Source organism: Nicotiana sylvestris, chromosome 12, assembly GCF_000393655.2.
Source record: "Nicotiana sylvestris chromosome 12, ASM39365v2, whole genome shotgun sequence".
Classification (NCBI taxonomy): domain Eukaryota; kingdom Viridiplantae; phylum Streptophyta; class Magnoliopsida; order Solanales; family Solanaceae; genus Nicotiana; species Nicotiana sylvestris.
The window spans coordinates 81,792,184-81,816,512 of NC_091068.1; the positions used below are offsets into that span (position 1 = coordinate 81,792,184).

At 37.9% G+C, this 24,329-nt stretch overlaps 1 protein-coding gene across 2 annotated transcripts; it reads left to right on the top strand.

Annotated features, from left to right (window-relative positions):
• The first annotated feature begins 15,973 nt into the window (after nucleotides 1-15,973).
• On the top strand, nucleotides 15,974-23,572 carry LOC104229775 (carbon catabolite repressor protein 4 homolog 1-like). Of its 2 annotated transcripts, XR_711707.2 has the most exons (13): nucleotides 15,974-16,513; nucleotides 19,012-19,765; nucleotides 20,171-20,257; nucleotides 20,335-20,418; nucleotides 20,509-20,595; nucleotides 20,689-20,775; nucleotides 21,624-21,677; nucleotides 21,760-21,851; nucleotides 21,971-22,085; nucleotides 22,307-22,454; nucleotides 22,601-22,752; nucleotides 23,051-23,110; nucleotides 23,365-23,572. XR_711707.2 is itself a non-coding variant. In XM_009782472.2 (12 exons), exons 1-11 carry the CDS (start codon nucleotides 16,356-16,358, stop codon nucleotides 22,744-22,746), a joined length of 1,812 nt encoding a protein of 603 aa, XP_009780774.1. In that variant the 5' UTR covers nucleotides 15,974-16,355; the 3' UTR covers nucleotides 22,747-22,752; nucleotides 23,365-23,572. The 2 variants fall into 2 exon arrangements, 1 of the variants encoding a protein (XP_009780774.1); XM_009782472.2 differs by lacking the exon at nucleotides 23,051-23,110.
• Nucleotides 23,573-24,329: the final 757 nt, after the last annotated feature.

Sequence of the window (24,329 nt, forward strand, 5' to 3'; positions counted from 1 at the left end):
CAAGTCAGCATCACATACAAAGATTTGTGCCCTTTCCCTGATGTTCAGTTGCCTGCGGGGTTTAAAATGCCAAAGTTTGACTTGTATAAGGGGCACGGTGACCCAGTAGCCCATCTGCGTGGCTTTTGTAGCAAAATGAGAGGTGCTGGGGGGAAGGATGAATTGTTGATAGCATATTTCGGTCAAAGCCTGAGCGGATCCGCACTAGAATGGTACACGAGACAGGACCCCGACCGATGGTATACATGGGATGATTTAGCACAGGCATTCATTGGCCATTTTCAATATAACCTTGAGATAGTCCCCGACCGTCTGTCATTGTTGAAACTGGAAAAAAAGCCTGGGGAAAGTTTTAGAGAGTTTGGTTTCCGCTGGAGGGAACAAGCAGCAAGGGTTGATCCTCCAATGAGGGAGAGTGAGATGGTAGATTACTTCTTGCAAACATTGGAGCCTACCTATTTTGGTCATCTGGTGACATCTGTCGGAAAGTCGTTTAATGAAGTGGTAAAGATGGGAGCCATGATTGAAGAGGGATTGAAATCTAACAAGATCTTGAGCTACTCGGCATTGAAAGCAACCACCCAGGCCATCCAAAGCGGTACTGGTGGTGTGCTTGGAAAGAAGAAGAAGGAAGAAGTTGCTACGGTTGAAGCTAGTGCTTGGTCCAGGCCCAATAACCCTCCACTCTACTACAACCAACCCAGACCCCACCACCCAAACTACCAATATACCCCATATGGTCCACCGCAGCACTACTATCCATCACCAGAACCGCACTTTTCTATCCACCACGCCCAGACCTACACTCAGCCTCCGGTGCACTCGCAATGGCGTGCACCAAATCCTCAAAACCCACATCCACCCCCACAAAACACCTATCCACCTCCCAGGGCAAACAGACCAGGAACTAGCTTCCGCCCAAACCAAGCTTTTAGAAGTGAGAAGGCCCCAAACAGAAAAACATTTACTCCGCTGGGAGAATCTTACACTGCTCTCTTCCATAGATTGAAACAATTGGGAATGTTGACCCCAATTGAGTCCAAAGCACCAAACCCCCTTCCCAGAAACCTGGACCATTCTGTTAGCTGTGAGTATTGCTCAGGGATGCCGGGGCATGATACTGAAAAATGTTGGAAGTTGAAAAACGCGGTACAAGAGCTCATTGATAATCTCCGTATTGAAGTACAGGCTCCAAAGTCCCCAAACATCAATCAAAATCTGTTGCCAGCGCATTATGAAGCCAATATGATCGAACTGATACATAAGGGGACAGAGCCTAAAAAACCCTCGCAGGTGGTTATGGTGATTCGTTCTACGGAAGCCAAGGTCAAAGAAAAGATAGTGAGCGCAAGGCCAGTGGTTCAGTTAAAAGCAATAAAAGATAAGCCAGTGTTGGTAATGGGAAAAGGACCATTTGTTTCTGCAAAAAAGCCAGAGCCAGTCAAGTTCTTTCTATGTCACCACTACCTTGTCATATTTCCACGGTACGGCTTTGCGCTACCTTGTCATATTGAGGAAGAGAGTTGTGAAGCACAAGGACTAACTCGGTCGGGACGTTGTTTTGCTCCCGAAGAGTTGAGAAAGGCTAAGGGCGTTAAAGACAATCCAGTGCTAGTCAAAAAGGCTGTGACGGAAGAAGAGGCTGAAGAATTTCTGAAAAAGATGAAAGTGCAAGATTATTCCATTGTTGAACAATTGAGAAAAACACTGGCTCAAATCTCGTTGTTGTCATTATTGATCCATTCTGACGAGCATTGCCGAGCTTTGATGAAGATATTGAATGAGGCTCATGTGCCCGACAAAATTTCAGTGAACCATCTAGAGACAATTGCCAACAAGATCTTTGAGGTAAACAGGGTAGCATTTTCTAATGATGAATTGCATGTGGAAGGCACAGAACACAATAAAGCTCTCTACTTGACGGTCAAGTGTGAAGGTTCAATGGTTACTCGGGCACTGATCGATAACGGGTCAAGTGCTAATATTTGTACGTTGTCCACATTGAACAAGTTGAAGATTGATGATGATAGAATCCGCAAAAATAGCATTTGTGTTCGAGGGTTCGACGGAGGGGGAACAAACACAGTAGGGGATATTGTACTCGAATTGACTATTGGCCCGGTCGAGTTCACTATGGAATTTCAGGTGTTGGATGCTGCAGTGTCCTACAATCTTTTGTTGGGTCGACCATAGATCCACGCGGCCAAAGCCGTGCCTTCCACGCTGCACCAAATGGTCAAGTTCGAGTGGGACAGACAAGAAATTGTGTTATATGGGGAAGATCCCACATGCGCCATGAATGATGTCATTATGCCCTTTATAGAAACTGAAGATGATAAGGGACCATGGGTTTATCAGGTCTTCGACACGGTCCCGGTGAGCAGAGTGCCCGAGGGTAAAAGCATTCCATGTCCTAGGGTGGCAGCTGCGACCGTCATGGTAGTATCAGAAATGCTGAGTAACGGGTTCGTGCCAGGGAAAGGTCTGGGGGCTGAACTTCAGGGCATTATTCAACCTGTTTCTCTGCCCAAAAATCTGGACACCTTTGGATTGGGGTTCAAACCAACAGCGGCAGATGTTAGAAGGGCACGTAAATTGAAAAGGAAAGCTTGGGTTCTCCCCAGACCGGTTCCACGCTTGTCCAGGTCTTTCGTCAGGCCGGGTAGCAAGAAGTAATCATTGGCAAAGGTGTCGGGTCCACTGATTGGGGCAGAAGAGAATTTGGATAAGGTGTTTGAGAGATTATTTGCTGAAGCGAACATGGTTGAGGCCGGGGAAGGGTCAAGCGGAGCAGATATACAATACATCGGACCACGTGCTAACATCAACAATTGGGAAGCTACTCCTCTTCCAATTCGGAGGGAGTCGTGGTAGTGGGTTTTGTTTTCCTTTTGTCACCTGGATTATTCCAGGGTTTGTAATCCAGTTGCTATGTTCCGTCCGTTTGGATGAGTTAAAACCTTGTTATCTTTACATTCAATGAAATGCAATTTTCTTCGTTCCTAATTTTCTTTCCATTTTTTTTCTTTTGTACAGTTCTTTTTATGCTGATATCAATGATATGACATGCATGAGGAATCTTCGGCCCAGTTTTAAAAGCCAATCTAGCTCGGAAGTAATAATACAAGAAATCGAGTGTGATGATGGGGTGGATTGTAACAACGATGAAGCTTATGAGGAAATTAGTAAAGAATTAAGTCATTTTGAAGAAAAACCCAAACCTAACCTAAATGACACAGAAGCAGTTAATCTAGGGGACCAAGACAATGTGCGGGAAACTAAAGTAAGTGTTCATCTGGAGCCACAACTCAAGGAGGAGATAATTAAAGTATTGCATGAGTACAAAGATGTTTTTGCATGGTCATATGATGATATGCCAGGTCTAAGCACCGATTTGGTGGTTCATAAATTACCCACTGATCCGGCACTCCTCCTTGTCAAGCAGAAGTTGAGAAAGTTCAAAACGGACATAAGTGTGAAGATCAAAGAAGAGATTACCAACCAGTTTGAGGCAAAGGTCATTCAGGTTACACGATACCCCACTTGGTTAGCTAATGTCGTGCCTGTGCCGAAGAAAGATGGCAAGACCAGGGTGTGCGTCGATTATCGATATCTTAACAAGGCAAGTCCAAAAGATAATTTCCCACTGCCCAACATCCATATACTGATTGACAATTGTGCCAAACATGATATTGGCTCTTTTGTGGATTGTTACGCGGGTTATCATCAGATTCTAATGGACGAGGAAGATGCAGAAAAGACGGCATTCATCACGCCGTAGGGAACGTATTGTTATCGGGTCATGCCGTGGTTTGAAAAACGCTGGGGCAACTTATATGAGGGCCATGAAAACCATATTCCATGATATGATACATAAGGAAATCGAGGTGTACGTAGATGATGTGATCGTGAAGTCTAGACAGCAGTCCGACCATGTCAGAGATTTGAGAAAGTTCTTTCAAAGGCTTCGCAGGTACAATCTTAAGCTCAATCCTGCAAAGTGTGCTTTCGGGGTGCCATCTGGGAAGTTGTTGGGGTTTATAGTCAGCCGGCGGGGTATTGAATTAGACCCGTCGAAGATCAAAGCTATTCAGGAATTGCCACCTCCAAGAAACAAAACCGAGGTGATGAGTTTGTTGGGAAGATTGAACTATATCAGCAGGTTCATTGCTCAGCTCACGACAACTTATGAGCCAATTTTCAAATTGTTGAAGAAAGACGTCGCGGTCAAATGGACTGATGAATGTCAGGAGGCTTTTGATAAGATAAAGGGGTATTTGTCAAACCCACCCGTGTTGGTCCCGCCAGAACCAGGGAGGCCTTTGATTCTATACTTGACAGTTTTAGATAGTTCATTCGGTTGTGTACTGGGGCAGCACGATGTTACGGGCAGAAAGGAGCAGGCTATCTACTATCTCAGCAAGAAGTTCACATCTTATGAGGTTAAGTATACTCATCTGGAAAGGACATGTTGCGCCCTAACTTGGGTGGCACAGAAGTTGAAACATTATTTGTCATCTTACACTACTTATCTTATATCTCGCTTGGACCCGTTGAAGTATATTTTTCAGAAACCCATGCCCACAAGGAGGCTTGCAAAGTGGCAGATCCTGCTTACAAAGTTCGACATTATCTATGTGACACGGACTGCAATGAAAGCACAGGCACTAGCCGATCATTTGGCTGAGAACCCCGTCAATGAAGATTATGAACCTTTGAAAACTTATTTCCCTGATGAAGAGGTGATGCACATTGATAAATTGGAACAAGCTGAGAAGCCGAGATGGAAACGTTTCTTTGATGGGGCTGCAAATATGAAAGGCGTGGGAATAGGAGCGGTACTTATTTTTGAAACAGGTCAGCATTACCCTGTTACAGCTCGGCTTCATTTCTACTGTACGAACAATATGGCAGAATATGAGGCGTGTATATTGGGATTGAGATTAGCTGTGGATATGGGTGTACGGGAAGTCTTGGTCATGGGTGACTCGGACCTACTGGTACACCAGATTCAAGGAGAATGGGAAACACGGGATTTGAAGCTTATACCATATCGACAGTGTCTGCATGAGCTTTGTCAACGTTTTCAGGCCATAGAATTCAGGCACATTCCAAGGATTCATAATGAGGTTGCCGACGCTTTGGCTGCTTTGGCGTCGATGTTGCATCATCCAGATAAGACTTATGTTGATCCATTGCAGATTCAGGTCCGTGATTAGCATGCTTACTGTAATGTGATAGAAGAGGAAATTGACGGCGAGCCATGGTTCCATGATATCAAAGAGTACATTAGGGCGGGAGTATATCCGATACAGGCCACCGGTGATCAGAAAAGAACAATTCGACGATTGGCAAGCAGGTTTTTCTTTAGTGGAGGAGTGTTGTACAAAAGAACTCCAGACCTCGGGTTGTTGAGATACATGGATGCAAGATAGGCCACATCTATCATGACTGAGGTACATTCCGGAGTTTGTGGACCGCATATGAGTGGGTACGTTCTAGCAAAAAAGATTCTCCGAGCAGGTTATTATTGGCTCACGATGGAGCAGGATTGTATCAGTTTTGTGCGTAAGTGTCATCAGTGCCAAGTGCATGGAGATTTGATTCATTCTCCACCATCAGAATTACATACGATGTCCGCACCATGGCCTTTTGTTGCATGGGGCATGGATGTTATTGGGCCAATTGATCCAGCAGCATCAAATGGGCACAAGTTTATTCTGGTAGCTATAGACTATTTTACCAAATGGGTGGAAGCTAAGACGTTCAAGTCTGTGACTAAGAAAGTTGTAGTCAACTTCGTGCATTCAAATATCATTTGTCGGTTTGGGATTCCGAAGGTAATCATCACGGATAATGGGGCTAATCTTAATAGTCATTTGATGAAGGAGACATGTGAGCAGTTTAAGATTACCCATAGGCATTATACTCCATACCGTCCCAAGGCAAATGGTGCGGTTGAAGTAGCCAATAAGAATATAAAGAAAATACTCCGGAAGATAGTTGAAGGATCTAGACAGTGGCATGAGAAATTACCTTTTGCATTGTTAGGATATCGCACCACCGTTCGTACCTCGGTGGGGGAGACTCCTTATTCATTGGTATATGGCACCGAGGTAGTAATACCCGCAGAGGTGGAAATCCCGTCTCTACGAATCATTGCGGAGGCTGAGATCGATGATGATGAATGGGTGAAAAGCCGTCTTGAGCAGTTGAGTTTGATTGACGAGAAGAGATTGGCATCAGTGTGTCATGGCCAACTGTACCAACGAAGAATGGCAAGAGCATACAACAAGAAAGTGCGTCCAAGGAAATTTGAAGTCGGACAGTTAGTACTGAGGCGGATTTTGCCTCATTGGGCTGAAGCAAAAGGAAAATTTGCCCCAAACTGGCAGGGACCATTTGTAGTAACCAGAGTGTTGTCTAACGGAGCATTGTATTTGACAGATGTGGAAGGAAAATGTATAGAAATGGCCATCAATTCCGATGCGGTCAAGAGATATTATGTATGATTTCTTTAGTTCTGAATGTATCTGTTTGTACTTGGCATATCTTAAAGATTGAAGTGATGAAGGCGTTTTGTCCTGCTATCCAAACACTTTTTTCCCTTGTCATCCCCTTTGAGCCTTACTTATTTTTCATACCCCTCTTTCGGAATCAATGGCATTATCAGGGAACACATGTGCCGAACATAAAAGAAAGAAGAGAAAAACAAAGGAAAAGAAAAAGAAAGAAAAAAAAAGAAAAAGTAAAAAAAAAGAAAAAAAAAAGAGAAAGGAAAAATGAAAGCGAAGGAAAAGAGAAAGAGAAGAAAAGAAAAAGAAAGAAAAGGAAAGAAAGAAAACACAACAACAAAGTTAATTATGATACAGTGAACTACGTTTGACTTGATCACGAAAGGGTACGTAGGCAGCCTTACTCCGAGGTTCAGTCATACCAAAATAAAAATCCAAAAATCCCCAAGCAAGAAACTGGGGCAGAAGTTGTGATTTTTGTGAAAAATTGGATTCCGAAAGTTGTAATTTAAACCCATTCGAATTGTTTTGACCCTTTTATACCTCTCTTTCTAACCCAATCCAAAAGCCTACATTACGGTCCAAAGAAAGGCCTTCTGATCAATTTTAGAAATGCCAAGTCAAGCGGGTAGCGGTAATTCGTGGCAGTGGCAACACTTTGGTTCAAGCAAGAAGAACAAAAGATAAAAATGAGAGAGTCTTATGGGTGAAAACCCTCACGGGCACCGTAAGGAAACGGGAGCTGAGAGAAAAATAAATGAGAGAGTCTTATTGGTGAAAACCCTCGCGGGCACCTTGAGGCGAAAGTGAGTTGAAAGATGGTTAAATGGCAAAAGGTCTATGGGTGGAAAAATGTTTCGAGGTACCGCAGGAAAACAAGGGTAAGGTCTGGGTAATTCAAACAATTGATGGAAGTTCTGGGCAACAAAGTATGGCAATTGAAAGCTGGTTATTTGGACAGATTGGGCCGATTAATCCAAAATGCATGTCATGACCATTGGTACCAGCTGTCTCGCTCAGATAAGCTTCTTTTCCTTCTCTTTTTAAAATAGTCATCTGGTTTTGGATTCTTCTTATCCTTAACTCAAAAAATCATGGCATTTCATTTTCTTTTGAGGGTTTTATCTAGCTGAGATGTTTCAGTGCCAGTTTTGTTCAATGCAAGCAGAAAGGACTTCAAAGTTCACTACCAGCTTCTAGAATTGTAAAGCACAACGTGGTCAGAGCATGTCAAAAACAACTTGATGTCAAGTGGAATACAGGGAATTAACGGAAGTTTCATCGGTGAAATGATTGGGGAATGTCGTGGGAAAGGCAAAAGCTCAAACAAAAAGGTCAGAAAGTGAAATAACAGCATGGGTGTAAAACATTTAGGTCGCCAGATGTTGGGAAATTTAAAAGTTGGTCAGAAAGTCAAACGGTTCAAGGTCAGTGCGTGGAAGGCAGTCAACACAAAGCAAGACAGTGGAAGGATTTTTCAGCAAGAATACCATCAACTAACCACCGTTTTAAACTGACGAAATTTTCTTTGATTGAAACAGGGGCAGAAAAGTTAGCCGTTGAGGAGGAATTCTCCAGGAGGGAAAAACAAGAAGTAATCAGGTTTGACCGCAAGGTGCGGTTTGACTAAATACAAGATAATCCTGAATAGCATATGGGAATATAATTTGGTTGCAAAGTTTGCATGATTAGAATAAATGCAAGTTGTCAGGAGCTCGCCTGGATAATAGAGGAATACATTCAATTTCAAATTCAGAAATTAGGAGTCCGCCTGAAGAACGGAGACATACAGTTTAAATTTTAAAAGTCAGGAGTCCGCCTGGAGAATAGAGACATACCATTCAAATTTTAAGCAATCAGGAGCCCGCCTGAAGAACGGAGGCGATACAATTCAAGTTTTTAGCTTCCCATCAATCTCTTTGTTTATTTTGAAGTCAGGAATCCGCCTGAAGAACAGAGGTCCAGAATTCAAAATTCAGAAGTCAAGAGTTCGCCTGGAGAACAGAGACATACAATCAGGAGCCCGCCTGAAGAACAGAGGTGATACAATTCGAATTTTTGTTTTTCAATCAAATCTCTTTGTCTAATTTGAAAGCAGGAGTCCGCCTGGAGAATAGAGACATACAGTTCAAGTTTCGGAAGTCAGGAGTCCGCCTAAAGAACGGAGACATACAGGTTACATTTTAAAAGTCAGGAGTCCGCCTGGAGAACAGAGACACGTATTTTGAATTTTAGCAATCAGGTGCCCGCCTGAAGAATGAAGGTGTTAAATTTTTAAGTAGTCAAAGTCAGGTGCCCGCCTGAAGAATGAAGGTGTTAAATTTTTAAGTAGTCAAAGTCAGGAGCCCGCCTGGATAACAGAGGAATACATTAGAGTTCAAGATTACTCAAGTTCATCAGTTTGGAGAGAGGGAATAACATCTCAGTTAACCAGTTGAAATAGCAACAGGGAATTTTAGCGAGAAAACACAAGACAATGAGGCAACAAGGCAACACAAGACAACAAGGCAACAAGGAAGTACAAGAGCAAGTTTGAAGAATCTAGATAGGACTTTTGTAATTCATAGTTCATAGCTTAGTCTAACTTCTTTTATCTTTACACGGTGTAATAAGGGAGGTCAGCAAGCAGCAGCAACAGCAATCGCAGTGAAATCACAGCTCCCGGTAGTCCCAGATACCGGTCATTCCCGAACTACACTGACCTGATTCCTGTTTAGCCCAGGATATGTAGGCAAACTCTGAAGCAGGATGCGGTCAAATTTTTCAAAAATGCTTCACAACGGAATATTTGAACGGGCAAAAATCGCTCGTATTTGCTCACTTATCTTTGCCCGAAAACCTTTCGTGTTTCCGAGCAAAGAGGGGCAGCTGTGAGCACGTGATTTTTGCCCTATATATGAATAATTCCCAAAAAATTCCAACAAAATAATTTTTCTTTATTTTTACAATTTTTGTGCATTTCGGTGTCATTTTTTGATAATTGTCGCATTTTATTTGCGCATGTCAATTTATATAAAAATACAAAAATATGCATTTTGCATTTAGGTTTTAGTTTTATATTTTAGTATCAATTAAGGGTTAATTTGTTTAGAACAAAACATGAAAATCACAAAAAATTAGTTCACTTTTGCATTTTAATGATTTTTATTATGAATTTGTCATGAAATAGTTTTTAAACAATTTTAGGCATTAATTAGTTTTAATTTTGAAATATATATTAGGACTTTATTTTTGCAATTTTATAAAATCAATAAAATACAAATGAAAACAAAGAAAAAGAAAGAGGAAAATTAGAAAAAATAAAAGGAAAAACAATTAAAAAAAGAGGTGGTCTTAAAAAGACCCAAAATTTGGGCCAATTCCGTTCTTAAACCCCCCCAGCCCAAATGGATCCAGCCCAAAATCAATACCCGTTCCAACCCCAGCCCAAATCACCCCTCCTTGCCCATGACCCGACCCGTCCATATACCCACGAAAATACAATAAGTCAGTCAAACCCACAGACCCCTAATCCCAAAACCGTGACTGTTCTTCTTCTTTGAAGAACACGCGAGTCAGGCCTCAAATCCGTCCCAATAAATCGTCAAAATTCACGCGAGTGAGCATCAAGCCCTAACCCACGCGTCCCTCTACCTATCCTCTTGTTGTTGCTAACGGATTTTCTGATGCCAAGATTCGTTTCTGTTCACTCGCTCGATTTTGAGAGGAGGCACGCGATTGGAAGGTCCTAGAGACGATTCGTTGGATGAATGTGAGGCATTGGATTGATTTCGTTCAGTCCGAGCCCCACATTCATCAGGGATTCGTTTCATAAAAGGACTTAATCCGATTTTTGAAGGGAGAATTTTTTTGAGCAAAAACTGAGGGTTAAAAAACAATGGTCTTTCTTCTTCTTCTGGATTGAATTTGAGGAAAATGAACTGAGGTCTACTAACTGTTCATGAGCTTCGATTTCGTCGACTCTATTTCTATGGTTGCTTTGCTGCTTCACCATTGAACCTCGACGGGATTTGGAATCAAAGGATGTATTGTCGAGTATATAGTTATTAAAAGGAGGTTAAAATTTTAGCTGTTGTCACTCCCAATTCGAAGGCCGGATTCGTTTGTATTGGAATCCAAACGAAATTAATCAAAGCTTCGCGCAATTAGGTTCAATCTCTTTCTCTTTTCTTATGTCAGTTTGGATGTTGATTGAAAATACGACAAGAGCCATGGAAATCCATTTATAGAAGTAATTTTTTGACTAATTCCATTAGAGGTTGAATTTGAGGTTAGCTTTCAGTTTCAGTTCGCGTTTGGAAATGCTATTTGACATGTCGTTTGTTGTTCGAATCTTACACTCATTGTTCTGTTCTGCTCTGCCTCATGTATACTCATATGATTCTTCGCTTGGTTATCTGACTCTCTAGTACGAATGTTTCCAGTTATCTGTTCAGGGTCGTATGCCTGCTCATCGATACCTAAATTGTTCTGTTCTTTTCTTCTAAACGAGCATAGCATGTTGTGTTTGGATTTTGCCGTTATCAAAGTTTAAATCACATGATCCTAGGGAGGTTGAAATGGCTGCTATGTTAAGATCACACTTAGTGTTTCACCTCTGCTCGAATATGTTTGTTAGGAGTCTGATTAGTGTCTTCGTTTATGAGATTTGAGACCATTCGTGTGTCTATCAATTGGTTAACCAAATCTGTTCTTGAAAGTGAGACCTGTTTGGTTTTTGATAATTCACGGCTGGAATTTAACTTGTTGCATGACCGTTAAATGAATGGCAAGTCGATAATCTGCTCATTTGTGCTTTTCATGACTATGCTGGTTTGGTTCCGTCAAGTTCGAGTTTGAAATAGCTTTTCCTGTGTTGCTTCTCTGATCTGCTTGGAATAGCTTTCTCCACGCGTTTGTTGCTGAAATCTGACCATCTCTATAGTGAGGCAGAGGCGAATTTGAAGGTTTTAAGTGTCCTCCCTGTTTTGTTACTGCTGTAATAATCTTGCTCTTTCGAGCTGCTGAAGAAGGCAATTTCAGCAGTAGATTGAGCTGATGACGCGCAGTATTTTGGTTATTTGTTTGAACTGTGAGTCTGCTGAAAATCTGCTTTGTTTTGCACTAATTGAGCAGCAAGTTTGTGCAGTTTGAGTGCAAATTCTGCATTGTTAGCCTTGTTAAGGAATCTGTCTTGGCTTTTGGTTTATCTGCATTTCAGGATCCATTTTTGTTCTTGTAGTAGCAGGATTACATACTCTTTTCTCTCAGTTATCTGATCCTCTGGTTTGACTATTAAGTTGTAAACCTCCAGCTTGATTTATCAACATAGGAGTTCATTTCTAACCTTTGTTTTGGGTTGATATTGGTTACTATCCTGTCCGAGCTTAAATAGTATGTATGTTGCATATATCTATCCTCAGTCCTTTGTTGTGCCACATAACTTGTCAATTGAGATGATCTTGGATCAGATAATACTGAATCTCACATTTGAAGAGCAGCTAGCTGTGTACTCTAAACTTGGGCAGCCTTCTCATAGGCGCTGAGGCTATTAGTATAATCCCATGAACTCGAAGCTGAAAACGTGCAAATTAATTAGGACTTTTAGACTTCGGGATGAGCCGTTTAGCGAATTTTGCGGCTTTCCCTAAAGATAATAACGCGTTAGATCCTTTAGGAGCGTTTTTAATAAAATTACTTTCTTAAACTCGGGTGCGCATTGATGCGACCCAAGTCCAAATCTCAACGGAGTTGGAATGTGTCAATAACCACGGGTGCATTGATGTGACGTGGTTCGAGACACATTTTCACGACGTTGCAACTCTCGTTAAAAATAATGATAAAAGCGATTTATAAATAAAAAGCACATAGGCTAGCATGTATCAAAATCAGATAAAATTAAATACAACAGTTAAGCGACCGTGCTAGAACCACGGAACTCGGGAATGCCTAACACCTTCTTCCGGGTTAATAGAATTCCTTACTCGGATTTCTGGTTCGCGGACTGTAACAGAGTCATATTTTTCCTCGGTTCGGGGTTCAACCGGTGACTTGGGACACCATTAATCTCCCAAGTGGCGACTCTGAATAATTAATAATTAAATCCCGTTCTGATGGTCCTTTAAATGGAAAAACTCCTCTACACCCTTTACGGGGTGTAAGAGAAAAAGGAGGTGTGACAAGTATCAATTATTATAAATTTCCCAAAGCAATCAATACAGTCATGCGCAAATCATGTCGAGGTCGTATGGTCTGATCCAACATATAAATATAAATTGTGCATTGCCGAGGGTCGAACGGCACGAACCAACATATAAATATAAACTATGCACTGCCGAGGATCGAACGACATGAACCAAAGATGCATCTATTTAACCTGCCGAGGCGAAAGACCCGCTCCCATCTATTTTCCAAGTGTTTATCACGTTATGAATTTAGTCTTCATTTGAGTTTTGTAGTACTAACCCCGAATCATCTGACATGTCAAAATCCACTTTTTTCGATTTCTTTTTGAACCATGTGAATATTGTTCAATCTATTATTTCACATGTGCATGAAGTCTTAATGTGATTTATAAATTCTTTAGTTTTTAATACAAACTATTTAATCATTGATGATGGATAACACATACATTATATTATACATTAAATATAATTTAATCATTTAAATAATAACTTTAAAATTAACTGGAAAAATTATGTAATAGGAGCTCCTAATATTTGAAATTTCAAAATAAAATAACATTTTAACTTATATAAATTATTTTCTCATTTAAATAGCATAATATAACTATATAACTCCTTAATCTAATTCATATCCAAAGAAGAAAAACTAAAATTTTTAATTTTAATTCCTTATTTGTCAAGATCTAATAACAATCATCAATTTTAAATATAAACAAACTTAGTTGCACCCTATTTAACAATATTTTTTTTGAATTAATGAGAATATTAAGGTATGATTTATCATGTTTCAAATGATAAATTCAATCACAAGTACTATATTATCGATTCAAATGACATAAATGAGTTTGGATACAATGATGAACAAGAATACTTAAAATGAAAAAGTTTAAAAACAATAAGTAAGAACTAATCTATACTTATATTTACTATATTAAAAGCACGAAGGCCCTTAGCGAAATGTCGTTCGTTATTTTACCCTTTAAAAATTAATTCACATTGGACAAATATGTAATTTAAGTTACTTTCTTAATATTCAGGACTTTAAAATCAAGTAAAATTTTAATTATTACCTAATATTTAGGAGTTCGAAATCAACTAAACAAGGATAATATATATATATATATATATATATTAAGAAAAAAAGAAGAGAATATAAAAAGTAAAAGGCAAGTTTCTTTTCAACCAAGGACAAAAATATTTTATAATTTTCGTGTAAATTTTTGTGCCAATATCGTAAAAGGAAAAATTTATCGTGCAAGATCAATTTGATCCTTTATTTTACTTTCATGCAATATTTCTTGGATATTTAAATTATATTTTATTAAATTGTTTCAGAACTATAATTATTCACGTGTTAATTTTCTTAATATTTACTTATTTAGGATTTGAAAATTAATTTTATTTATCAAATATGTATTATTTGAACCATGTGAGAAGTCTTAATATATAAAATTTAAAATCAATTAAAATTTCAATCATCTTTTACAAATTATTTCCTTAAGCAAATATTTAAATTTTGATAAAAATTGCTATTTTTTAAATAATTTGTTCTTCTTACATATAAATATATTTAATAATTGACGCACTATACACGTGCAATGCACGTACACTACAACTAGCAATTTCTTTAATCAAGTTTTGAGGAAGTCTTCCTAGCAATTCCTCTCGAGAACACTCTCTAATGAACATTAATGGATAAAATGATGGTCTTGAGAAAATTGTTAAGTATAGTATTTTATAAGGTCTAAAGTCTAAAATGTTACTTTATAATTTTAATTTTTATTTAAAATATTTTTTATACCAAAACAACTTTCTTTATTAACTTGCATTTGTTATTTTCTTGTAGCTCTTTTAAATAAGAAAATAAGCCATTTTTATTATTACATACTTGTACCTTCTTATCTATCTATACTATATTAAAAGATGAAGGTCATTAGCAGTCATGCGCATTTTTTACCCTTTAAAAATATATTATATATTGAATAAAATAATAATTTAAGTTATTTTCCTAAAATTTAGGGCTAAAAAATTAATTATTTTGTATATTAAATACTCCTTATTTAAAATAGGTAATCCTAATTTTTAGGACTTCAAAATTAATTACTGAAATTTTACCTTAAAGAATCATTAAAAGAAAGAAAAACCCACAAACATACTTTTATCTGTTTGTTTTACCATTACTTTCATTAATAAGAGATAATGTGCCTACTATATCTTTAAATGTAGAATATTTAATAAAATACTATTAATGAATTAATGTTTACCTACAATAAAAGAGTAATTTAAAACTAATGATTTTTTTCATTTCAAACTTGATCTTTGTAAATAATAATAAATAAATTGAAGTCCCTCCAAATTAATGTTAATTATTATTAAAAAAAATATTTCATTTAATAAGTCATTTAATTATTTTTTACTTATAATTTTTGGAGGTTTAAAAGTAATAAAACTTTTATTTCTTAAATGTTTTCTTACTTGGACTGAAAGTCCTATATATTTAAAACTTTAAAATATTAAAATTTTACTTTATATAGATCATGCACTTAAATTATACGGAATACCTTATACACTGGGCTGCTCTTTTTTAATTCTAATTCTAAGTCATTCTCTCGAGTAAATTTGTCATGGATGAGTCTTCTTTCAATTATAAATGCTCTCACAAGCTTGCTTTAGTATCCTTTCAATTTTTTTGTTATTGCTATTTAATTTGAGTTTGTGATCATATGAAAGTTGTAGATTTTTAGTTGGCTAATTATATTTTTTAAGTTCTATCCTTCAGCACTATTTAGTTTTTTAAGGACATGTTCTTGCTGAAAATAAAAAGTAAGTATGATAACTTGTGAATTTAAAGTTATAATATTATTAAAATGAAATAAATTTTAAGTTGAATTATTGACTTCTGATTGAGGATTTTTATGAGACCTTTTTTATTTTTTGAGTTATTATACACGATTAACATATATAATCATCTTTAAGAACTTAGACTATTATTTTATTATTTAAACATAAATTTTAAATAAATTAGTACTCATTGAAATAGAATACACGCGCATCGCGTACCTTGAGACTAGTTTTTTCAAAAGAGCATAACAATCTATTACATTAAGTTTTGATTCTATTAATTTGGTTGATTTCAATGCCATATAGTGGTGATAATATATACACACCCACAGCACATTATTTATTGCATTATAGACACTAATAATATTTCGTTTTCTTTGATAAAATATATAAGTATATATTTGTGTTGGAATTAGCAGATTCAGACGACTCTTCAGCCCCGCTACGACCCCTCTTTCTTTTCTCTGTAAAACCCTAACTCACCAATCAATCGATTCCCCCCTCTTTCTCTCTCTTATCAAAATTGAACTTTCCCTCTTAACTCTTCGATCGATCGGCTTCTCCCAAATCTCTTAACTCCGCATTTGATTCGATTTTTCAATTCTTTCCCTCTGAATTTAACATTTCTTAATTCAAAATTCCTAGGGTTTTTGTTGAATTTGTTCGGTTGTTTTAATTAACGGAGTAGAGGGGCAAGCAAGGCTGGCGATTGGTGCCGAAGGCAGGTGATGGCGGATCCGCCATATGTCGGCCCACGCACACTAACTTTTGTTGAATTTGGTTGTGTAGTAAATTTGAGAAGAGAAGAGTGGGCCCTACTTTGTGAGCTACGAGAATGCTGAGTGTGTTACGGGTGCATCTCCCGTCCGATATTCCGATCGTAGGCTGTGAGCTCACTCCTTATGTGCTTTTACGTCGCCCGAATAAGGAAGTCATTTCTGAGGATGTCCCTGAGTCTGCCCCTGTTGATGGCTATTTCTTGAGATACAAGTGGTCAGTTGCTTTATTTTTAGCTTTGCATTGTGTATGGATTTAAGTTACATACATTAACAGTGTAAAAATCTGACTTTTAACCTTTCATAGTAGGTGATAAGCATTTTTACCAGATTGTCACTTAATGCTTATCAAGATATTACCTACAATTACCTGATTAGTATGGAGCCTAAACTCTGTATTAATTTCACTCTACTTTTTGCCTTGTGATTTGAATTTTTCTGCTACTGCTTTGTCTGAAAAGGGTTACTTTGTGGCATATCTGCTTTAACATTTTGTATTCTGTACTGTTTTGTGTGTTAGTGTTTGAGGATTTGTAGCTAGTAAGTAGAATACTAATTGTTTGAATTGATCTGAATATGTGATATTGTTGGAAATAGCAAGTTGTTCTATGGTCTCCTAATCTTTTTATGGATTTGTGTTTCACTTGGTGTGGATTGGCATTTTTTTTTTATTTTTTTGTAGGGGTGGGGGTGGGGGTGGAGGGAGGGTTAAGTAAGTGAACTGAAAGTTGTATACTTTTGGCAAAAAGAAATATGTAGGTCACTAGGTTGAGGCTTTCTTATCCGTACAGTGGCCCCTGTCTCTAAAGAAATAGGTTATGTGTCAAAAATCCCTGCCGCCACTCTCCTTCAAGTGCAGGAAGTGTGGTCTGAAAGTGCAGCTTGGATTCGTTTTCTGTCCTAATATATGATTAAAATACCATGATAAATGTTATCAAAGTGTAAGCTCCATTTATGAGCTATAAGGTACAGTTTGCTTCACAAGCTAGTGAGTGTAGATCATTGATTTTTGAAGAGGACAAAGCTGCTATGGCATATTTTCTAAATCTCATAGCTTAAGGGAAGCTTCTAATTCTTGCTTTGCTATTTCCAACTATTTTCCTTTGATAGAAAGACATTAAATTTAGCACAAGTCACTATCTTCAAAGGCATTAGATATAGCAAAGATCAAGTCTGCTCTTTGAGAATTTACTCCCTCCGCTCCATCTTATGTGAGATGTTTTTAAAGGCACGAAGTTTAAGAAATTAAAGAAGAATTTTGATGTGTAAGCCAAATATATGCAAAGTACCTAAATTATCGTTCTAGATTAGTGGTGGTGAGAGTTATGATGAAGCTCATTTTAGTGGTGGTGAGAGTTTCATATGTCTTTTCATGTTCTCTCTCCTAAAAAAAAAGAATGAACTTTTATATCAAGTGGGTCCAAGCAGTCAAGTTATTAAGGGTAAAATGAGGATGCTAAGATTAAATAGTTTTCAAAGAGAGGTGTCATTCTTTTTTGGGACAAACTAAAAAGGATAGTATGTCACATAAAATGGGCCAGAGAGAGTATGTTAGTAAGATATAACAACCGTGGATATATCCGGTTCTTATTAAACGTTTGTCCTTAATTGGACATGGAAGAATTCCATGTATTGGAAGGTGAGGTAATTGATTATGTCAGATAAAGGATCTAACTGCAGTAGGGTTGTCATTATTTACTCAGCATGAATACAAGCTCACTAAACACTCACAATTCATTTTTTAATATTTTTTTCCTCATGGTATTACCTTACCTTTAGAGAAGACGCTCATCTGGATCTTGTTGGTTGTCTATCAAATATCCCAATTTCACAATTTCTGTAGCTGTATTAAAATGTTAAGAGTCAATCATCCTAGTTGTCTTAGTTGATTTCCTGATACCCCATATATCTTGTATCTCGTTTGTTAGAAATTTATAGCAAGTACATGTGTTATATGGTCGATACTTTTTTAGCTTGTTGTGGTCCAAATCTCTTGGCAACTGTTGCTGGAAGCACTAGCATTCAATGAAGTGGATCATATGCGAATTGAAGAAAAATAAGTGTTATGCATGAGCTTAAAGCAACAAAATGCTACTAGGTGCAGTTCGTATTGAGCTATCTGTTCCGTTGCCAGCTTTGTCTTGATGTGTAAAAACATTAACATTTACTCGACAGAGTGCGAGGGTGCAATGAGACCAGTCGGCTTTTAGCATGTCTATGCTAGTTTGCATGCAGTGATTTGATACCGACCTGTTATTTAAGATTTATATTATGTAATTAATCTAGATTTTTTTCATCAGTTAGGAATCATTTAATTTCTGGTAGTCTATTTGTGAAAGCAAATCCTAAAATGCTTTCAGCAATAAACCCAGTGGGCACAATTTGGCACCTGCGATTGCTTCACCAATTTTGCTATTTATGCTTGATGTATGATAATTGTAGCAAATTGGTGGATTTTGTTGGACTGGAGCACCTCTTGTTTGGCAAATTAAACTTAGCACTTTCTCCATTGGTAACTCAGTCAAAATGTTTGTTCCTTTGTGGTGCAAGGATAGCAATATTTGTTAATCATAAGAGGGTGTACTTGGTTAGCTATTGGGACTACCTAGTTTAATTTTATTGGCAACTAAGAAGCTCTATACTACATCTTTTGGGACAATATATTCTTTGTTGTTCCTGTGGTTTACTACTTCTATACGATGGGTTCTTTTGCAGGTATCGTATACAAAGTGATAAGAAAGTCGCCATCTGTAGTATCCATCCATCTGAGCAAGCCACATTGCAGTGCCTTGGGTGTGTGAAGGCCAAAATCCCTGTCACTAAGAGTTACCATTGCTCACCTAAATGTTTCTCAGATGCATGGCAACATCATCGTGTTCTGCATGAACGTGCCGCTAGTGCTGTGAATGAAAATGGAAATGAGGAGGAAGAAATATTTGGACGATTTAATAGTACTGGATCTGGTGTTATAAATTCAAGCTTGTCTTCTTCGCAATCAAGTGGCAGCTTGGCAAATGGAACCACAACTTTATACCCTGCAGCAGTAACCCAGAGAAATGGCGGCGAAACCTGGTTTGAAGTTGGACGGTCTAAAACATATACACCAACCGCAGATGATATTGGTCACGCACTTAAATTTGAATGTGTTGTTGTAGATGCAGAAACAAAATTACATATTGGACCTGCTAGTACCCTATTGACGTCCCGGGTGATTCCAGCTCCATGTCCAACTCCACGTCGCATGTTTTCAGTTAGTGGGGTTGATATTCCCGGACATCTGGATTTAGATGGTCGATTGTCTTCTTCAGGAACTTTCACTGTGCTTTCCTACAATATTCTGTCTGAAGCATATGCGACAAGCGAATTATACAGTTATTGCCCCTCTTGGGCTCTTGCTTGGACATATCGTAGACAAAATCTATTGCGTGAAATAGTGGGCTACCGTGCAGACATTGTTTGTCTTCAAGAGGTAGGGAGTAATATCTAATATTAGAAATTTCACATTAAGAATGGGTTGTTTTTACAAGTTCTGTAAAGATCAACCTAATTTCAGTATCTTGTGATGGGTAATTTTCCTAATTTGCTCTTTACTCAAAAAGGTTCTCATTTTCTTCCCTCAATGAAATGATAATTTTGCTTTTTTGAACTTGCATGGCTACTAAAGGCAGCTTCTCTCATCAGTTAAGTGTTGTATACTCTTAAATTAAAATATAAGGTTACTTTTTCATTTAAAAATATATAAGGTTACTTTCCATTATAATTTTGTGGAATATAGACATGTTACCTATCTCAAAAAAAAATTGTGGAATATAGGAAGTACCTAAAAGAAGGGGGACAATACTTTTGTGTCATTGCTGTATGCTTCCATTTTCAGGTTCAAAGTAATCATTTTGAGGAATTCTTTGCTCCTGAGCTGGATAAACACGGTTATCAAGCTCTGTTTAAAAGAAAAACAGCAGAGGTTCGTTCTGCTTAATGTATGCTTTGTATTTGCGAGTTTTTTGAATTTTTAAACCAACCTACACTTCTCATGTGCAGGTGTTTAATGGGAGTATTAACAATATTGATGGTTGTGCTACATTTTTCCGCCGAGATAGATTCTCACATGTTAAAAAATATGAGGTATGATGAGTGGAGAAGGCCTTTATTTTTTTATAGTAGAAATGTTGCACTTGTTTCATAATAAATAATAATCACATGCTTCTTTTGCAGGTCGAGTTCAATAAAGCTGCACAATCTTTGACTGATGCTGTGGTTCCCATTGCCCAAAAGAAGACTGCATTAAATCGTTTGGTTAAGGTATCTTCCTGAATTTTTCTATGGTTTATCTTTGGACCGTCAGAATTTAAATTCAGAACTGGCCTATTATCTCTGACGACTGCTCTTTAATAGGATAATGTTGCACTTATAGTGGTTTTGGAAGCAAAGTTCAGTAACCAGGGGGTTGACAACCCTGGGAAACGTCAACTAGTTTGTGTGGTAAGGAGTCTGATTTTTTCTTTCATCTTCTTCTTTACCACTGAAATGGTCAGTTTATTTCACTCTGAAATAAAGGACGTGTCTTCTCATAGCCCCATGGCCCATGCTATGCGGGAAACTCCAATTTATCTATGATTTCAAGTGACTTTTGCTCTTCTTTTTTAGTTGTTGACATTTTTCGTTTGTACAATTCAGGTTGTTTGTTCGATGGATTTTCTTACTGCTAAGCATGCACTAGTCTTGCTACATGCAGTAGCTAAAGAAAATTCAGGGATGCCTAAATGTCCAATGTGGCACATACATTTAAGTTGTGAGCCTAGCACAATGCACAGGCAAAATCATTAGCTGATTATACATACCATCTCAAATCCACTAAATTCTTTTCCCTTTAGTCAATAAAATTGTCACAAGGAAGTGTAATGTTGAAATCTGACATGGAAAAATGTGAGCAGGATGTAGAAATTGGACCCATATAGAATAAGATTTTTTGTGAAGCATTTATATCTCTAAAAATGGTTATTTGTTTAATGGATGTTTTAGGTTAAAGCATGTTTATGATTTAGAAGGTTTAATGTACGGGAGTTGGGCACCATTTTTGGTGTCTGCTTGATTGGCTTTAGATATAATGCACTATGCATGATAGGTTGGTGAAAAGTCTCTGTCATTTTAACTCCTTGAGTTTTTCTTTTCTTTAATAAAGTCAGTTACACTGAGAAGTACCTCTCGTGGAATGTCAACTATACATTATAGAATTTTGTATTCCCCGGATAGCTTAAATGAATGTAGATCATAATCTTTTATCCAGCTGATGCATCTAATGAGACTGCTCCTTCCATTTCTGTATGCAGGCCAATACACATGTAAACGTTCAGCAAGAATTAAGGGATGTCAAACTTTGGCAGGTTGCTATTCAATTCATTACTTAAAGGTCTTTCCATTCTTTTTTGGTTCACAACTCATTGGCTAATTTGTTTTACTTCTCAGGTTCACACACTTCTTAAAGGACTTGAAAAAATTGCTGCCAGTGCTGACATCCCAATGCTGGTCTGTGGTGATTTTAATTCGGTGCCTGGAAGGTCAGTTGCTTCTTGAATTCTCTTTATTGGGACAGTTGATGTTCCCCCAAGCCCTCCCCACTTTATAGAAATAACAGGCTGGAAAGTTCCAATGCTGATGTGAAGTTGTTATAATGCAGTGCTCCTCATACACTTCTTGCTTTGGGGAAAGTTGATCCAATGCATCCAGATTTAACAGTGGATCCTCTTGGTATTTTGCGTCCACCTACAAAGTTAACACACCAGCTGCCATTGGTAAAACTTCAATAACTTTTGGAAGGCTTCCATTCCCATTGCTGCTTCCCTGCCACTGTCTCTTTGCTTTTTCAATCTCCACATCCACCTTTTCCAGTGTTGATATGTTTCCTCCGGATTCTCTTCTGTTCCCAAGAGCAAAACTGAAGCATCTAAATTCTGTATTAGGCTCTGCAAGATATATTAAAACATTTCTTTTGTTGTGGCATCCTTCTCTGTAGGTTAGTGCGTATTCATCTTTTGCCAGAATGGGGGTGGGACTTGGACTAGAGCAGCAAAGGAGGAGGATGGATCCTAATACCAATGAGCCCTTGTTTACAAACTGCACCAGAGATTTTATTGGCACTCATGATTATATATTCTACTCAGGTATAGCGGAAAATTCTCTCCAATTGAGTTGACAATGTATTTGTTGCCGATGTTTTCATCATAAAAATATTTGGATGGTGCAGTATTTGTATGTCTTTAAAGGAATGTGTCATGAAGGCTTATATGTGTGATGGTTGTTCTTTCAGCTGACTCATTAACTGTTGAATCTTTATTGGAGCTCTTGGATGAAGAAAGCTTGAGAAAAGACACTGCACTTCCTTCTCCAGAGTGGTCATCTGATCATATAGCACTCTTAGCTGAGTTTCGCTGCAAGCCTAGAACTAGACGCTGATCATGGGTTTGTACTCTTTTCCTCATTATCTAAACATATCATTTCCATAATTCAATGACTTAATGATTCTTCCTTTGGTGTGAGGGGTGTGGGTGGAGGGGGTTTGGTGGGTACCCAATTGAGGATAAGTAAAGGTGAAAAGGATCTGTTGTCTAGTTTGATTGAACTACAACTGTGGTCTTGATCCAATGATTTTATAGTGGTTAGGACTGGCCTAGTTAAGTGGTTGGGAAATGGTAAACATTTGGCTTCTGGCCCCAGGTCATTGAATTGAGAAGTGAAAATGTTATTCGTGTTACCGCAGGTGTCCATTCGTGTTTTGCCATCAAGTGATGTGAGTGGATTGAAATTATTAGTTGAACAGGTTTGCAAGCAGCATGCTGTTGATTCTATTGTCAGTAGTTGTATTTGTGTTCAACTCGATCAATTTCATTATGCATTGAGTTCTAATTTGTTTTTATTGTTAGGGGGTAACAATAAAAACAAATTAGAACTACCTTCAAGTTTGTACATCTCTTTAAGGCTGGCTTTATTTATGGGTTAGCTTAGTGTTCTGCAATACGCACTGTGCCACTAAAATTTTTGGGAGCATTAACCTTCAGTATCAATTTGCCACAGGTCTTGCTGCAGGATGAATTCAAAAATAGAAGCAGAAACAATTACAAGGATTAAAGATAGTTATTGTAAGAATAGTAGATGAGGCGCCATGTTCTTTTTTTTTTCTTTTTCTTTTTTCCCGGTATCCCTTGATGGTATAGCTGTTGAGCTTCTTTGTATCATGCTACCCTTTGATCTCATAGAAAAATTATGATAGTGTTCAATCTTATTACCTTTCCCAATTTTAGAAACATCTCTTGCCGTGTCTACCTTGCAATTACCTTTACCGGCTGCTTCAACATTTGACTAGCTACACTTAAAAAGCTAGCTGTTTTTTTACTTTACCGGCCCTGAACATTTTCCGAGGGTCTGACATGCCAAGGGTTTACAGTTTTGTGGGTTCACTTCGTTGATCACCAAGACTCTCGGTCTGGTGGTCTCCCACAAAATCGGTGCGGGTTCAATACTTATTGTTCTCCTTTCCCTTTCCCTGATCCTCCATATAATAGAATTAAGGAAAGAAATCACTTCGTGGAAAGATACAAAGAATGGACCAAAGTAATTGTTATCCCAGTAGTTCGAAAAGATTGGATAGGAGCAAATAGAATCTGATCTTAATATCTTTTAGTTTCATTAATTCTTCTTTACTTTGTCGTACTGTGCGTGGAAAATCTTGGAACATTGAGTTATAGTATTATTTTGGATTTTAGAAGTTTAAGTTTTAGGTATTAAATTGGTGATATATGATATGTGTTACGCAACGCCTTCCTGATGTTCTTTGGAAGGGCAACGTAAGGCTAAGCAACCGATGTCAGTGCGGTTGTTGTCCGCCAATGAGGTCCCCTCCGCACGCTAGACTAGATTGTCAGTGCCGTGCGGGAAAACCAATGTCGCGAGCAATTGCGGAAGCTGAGAGAGAATTGGGTTTTGAATGATGATGATGATTTTATTGATAAATGAAAATGCTGATTACAATGATGCGGTGT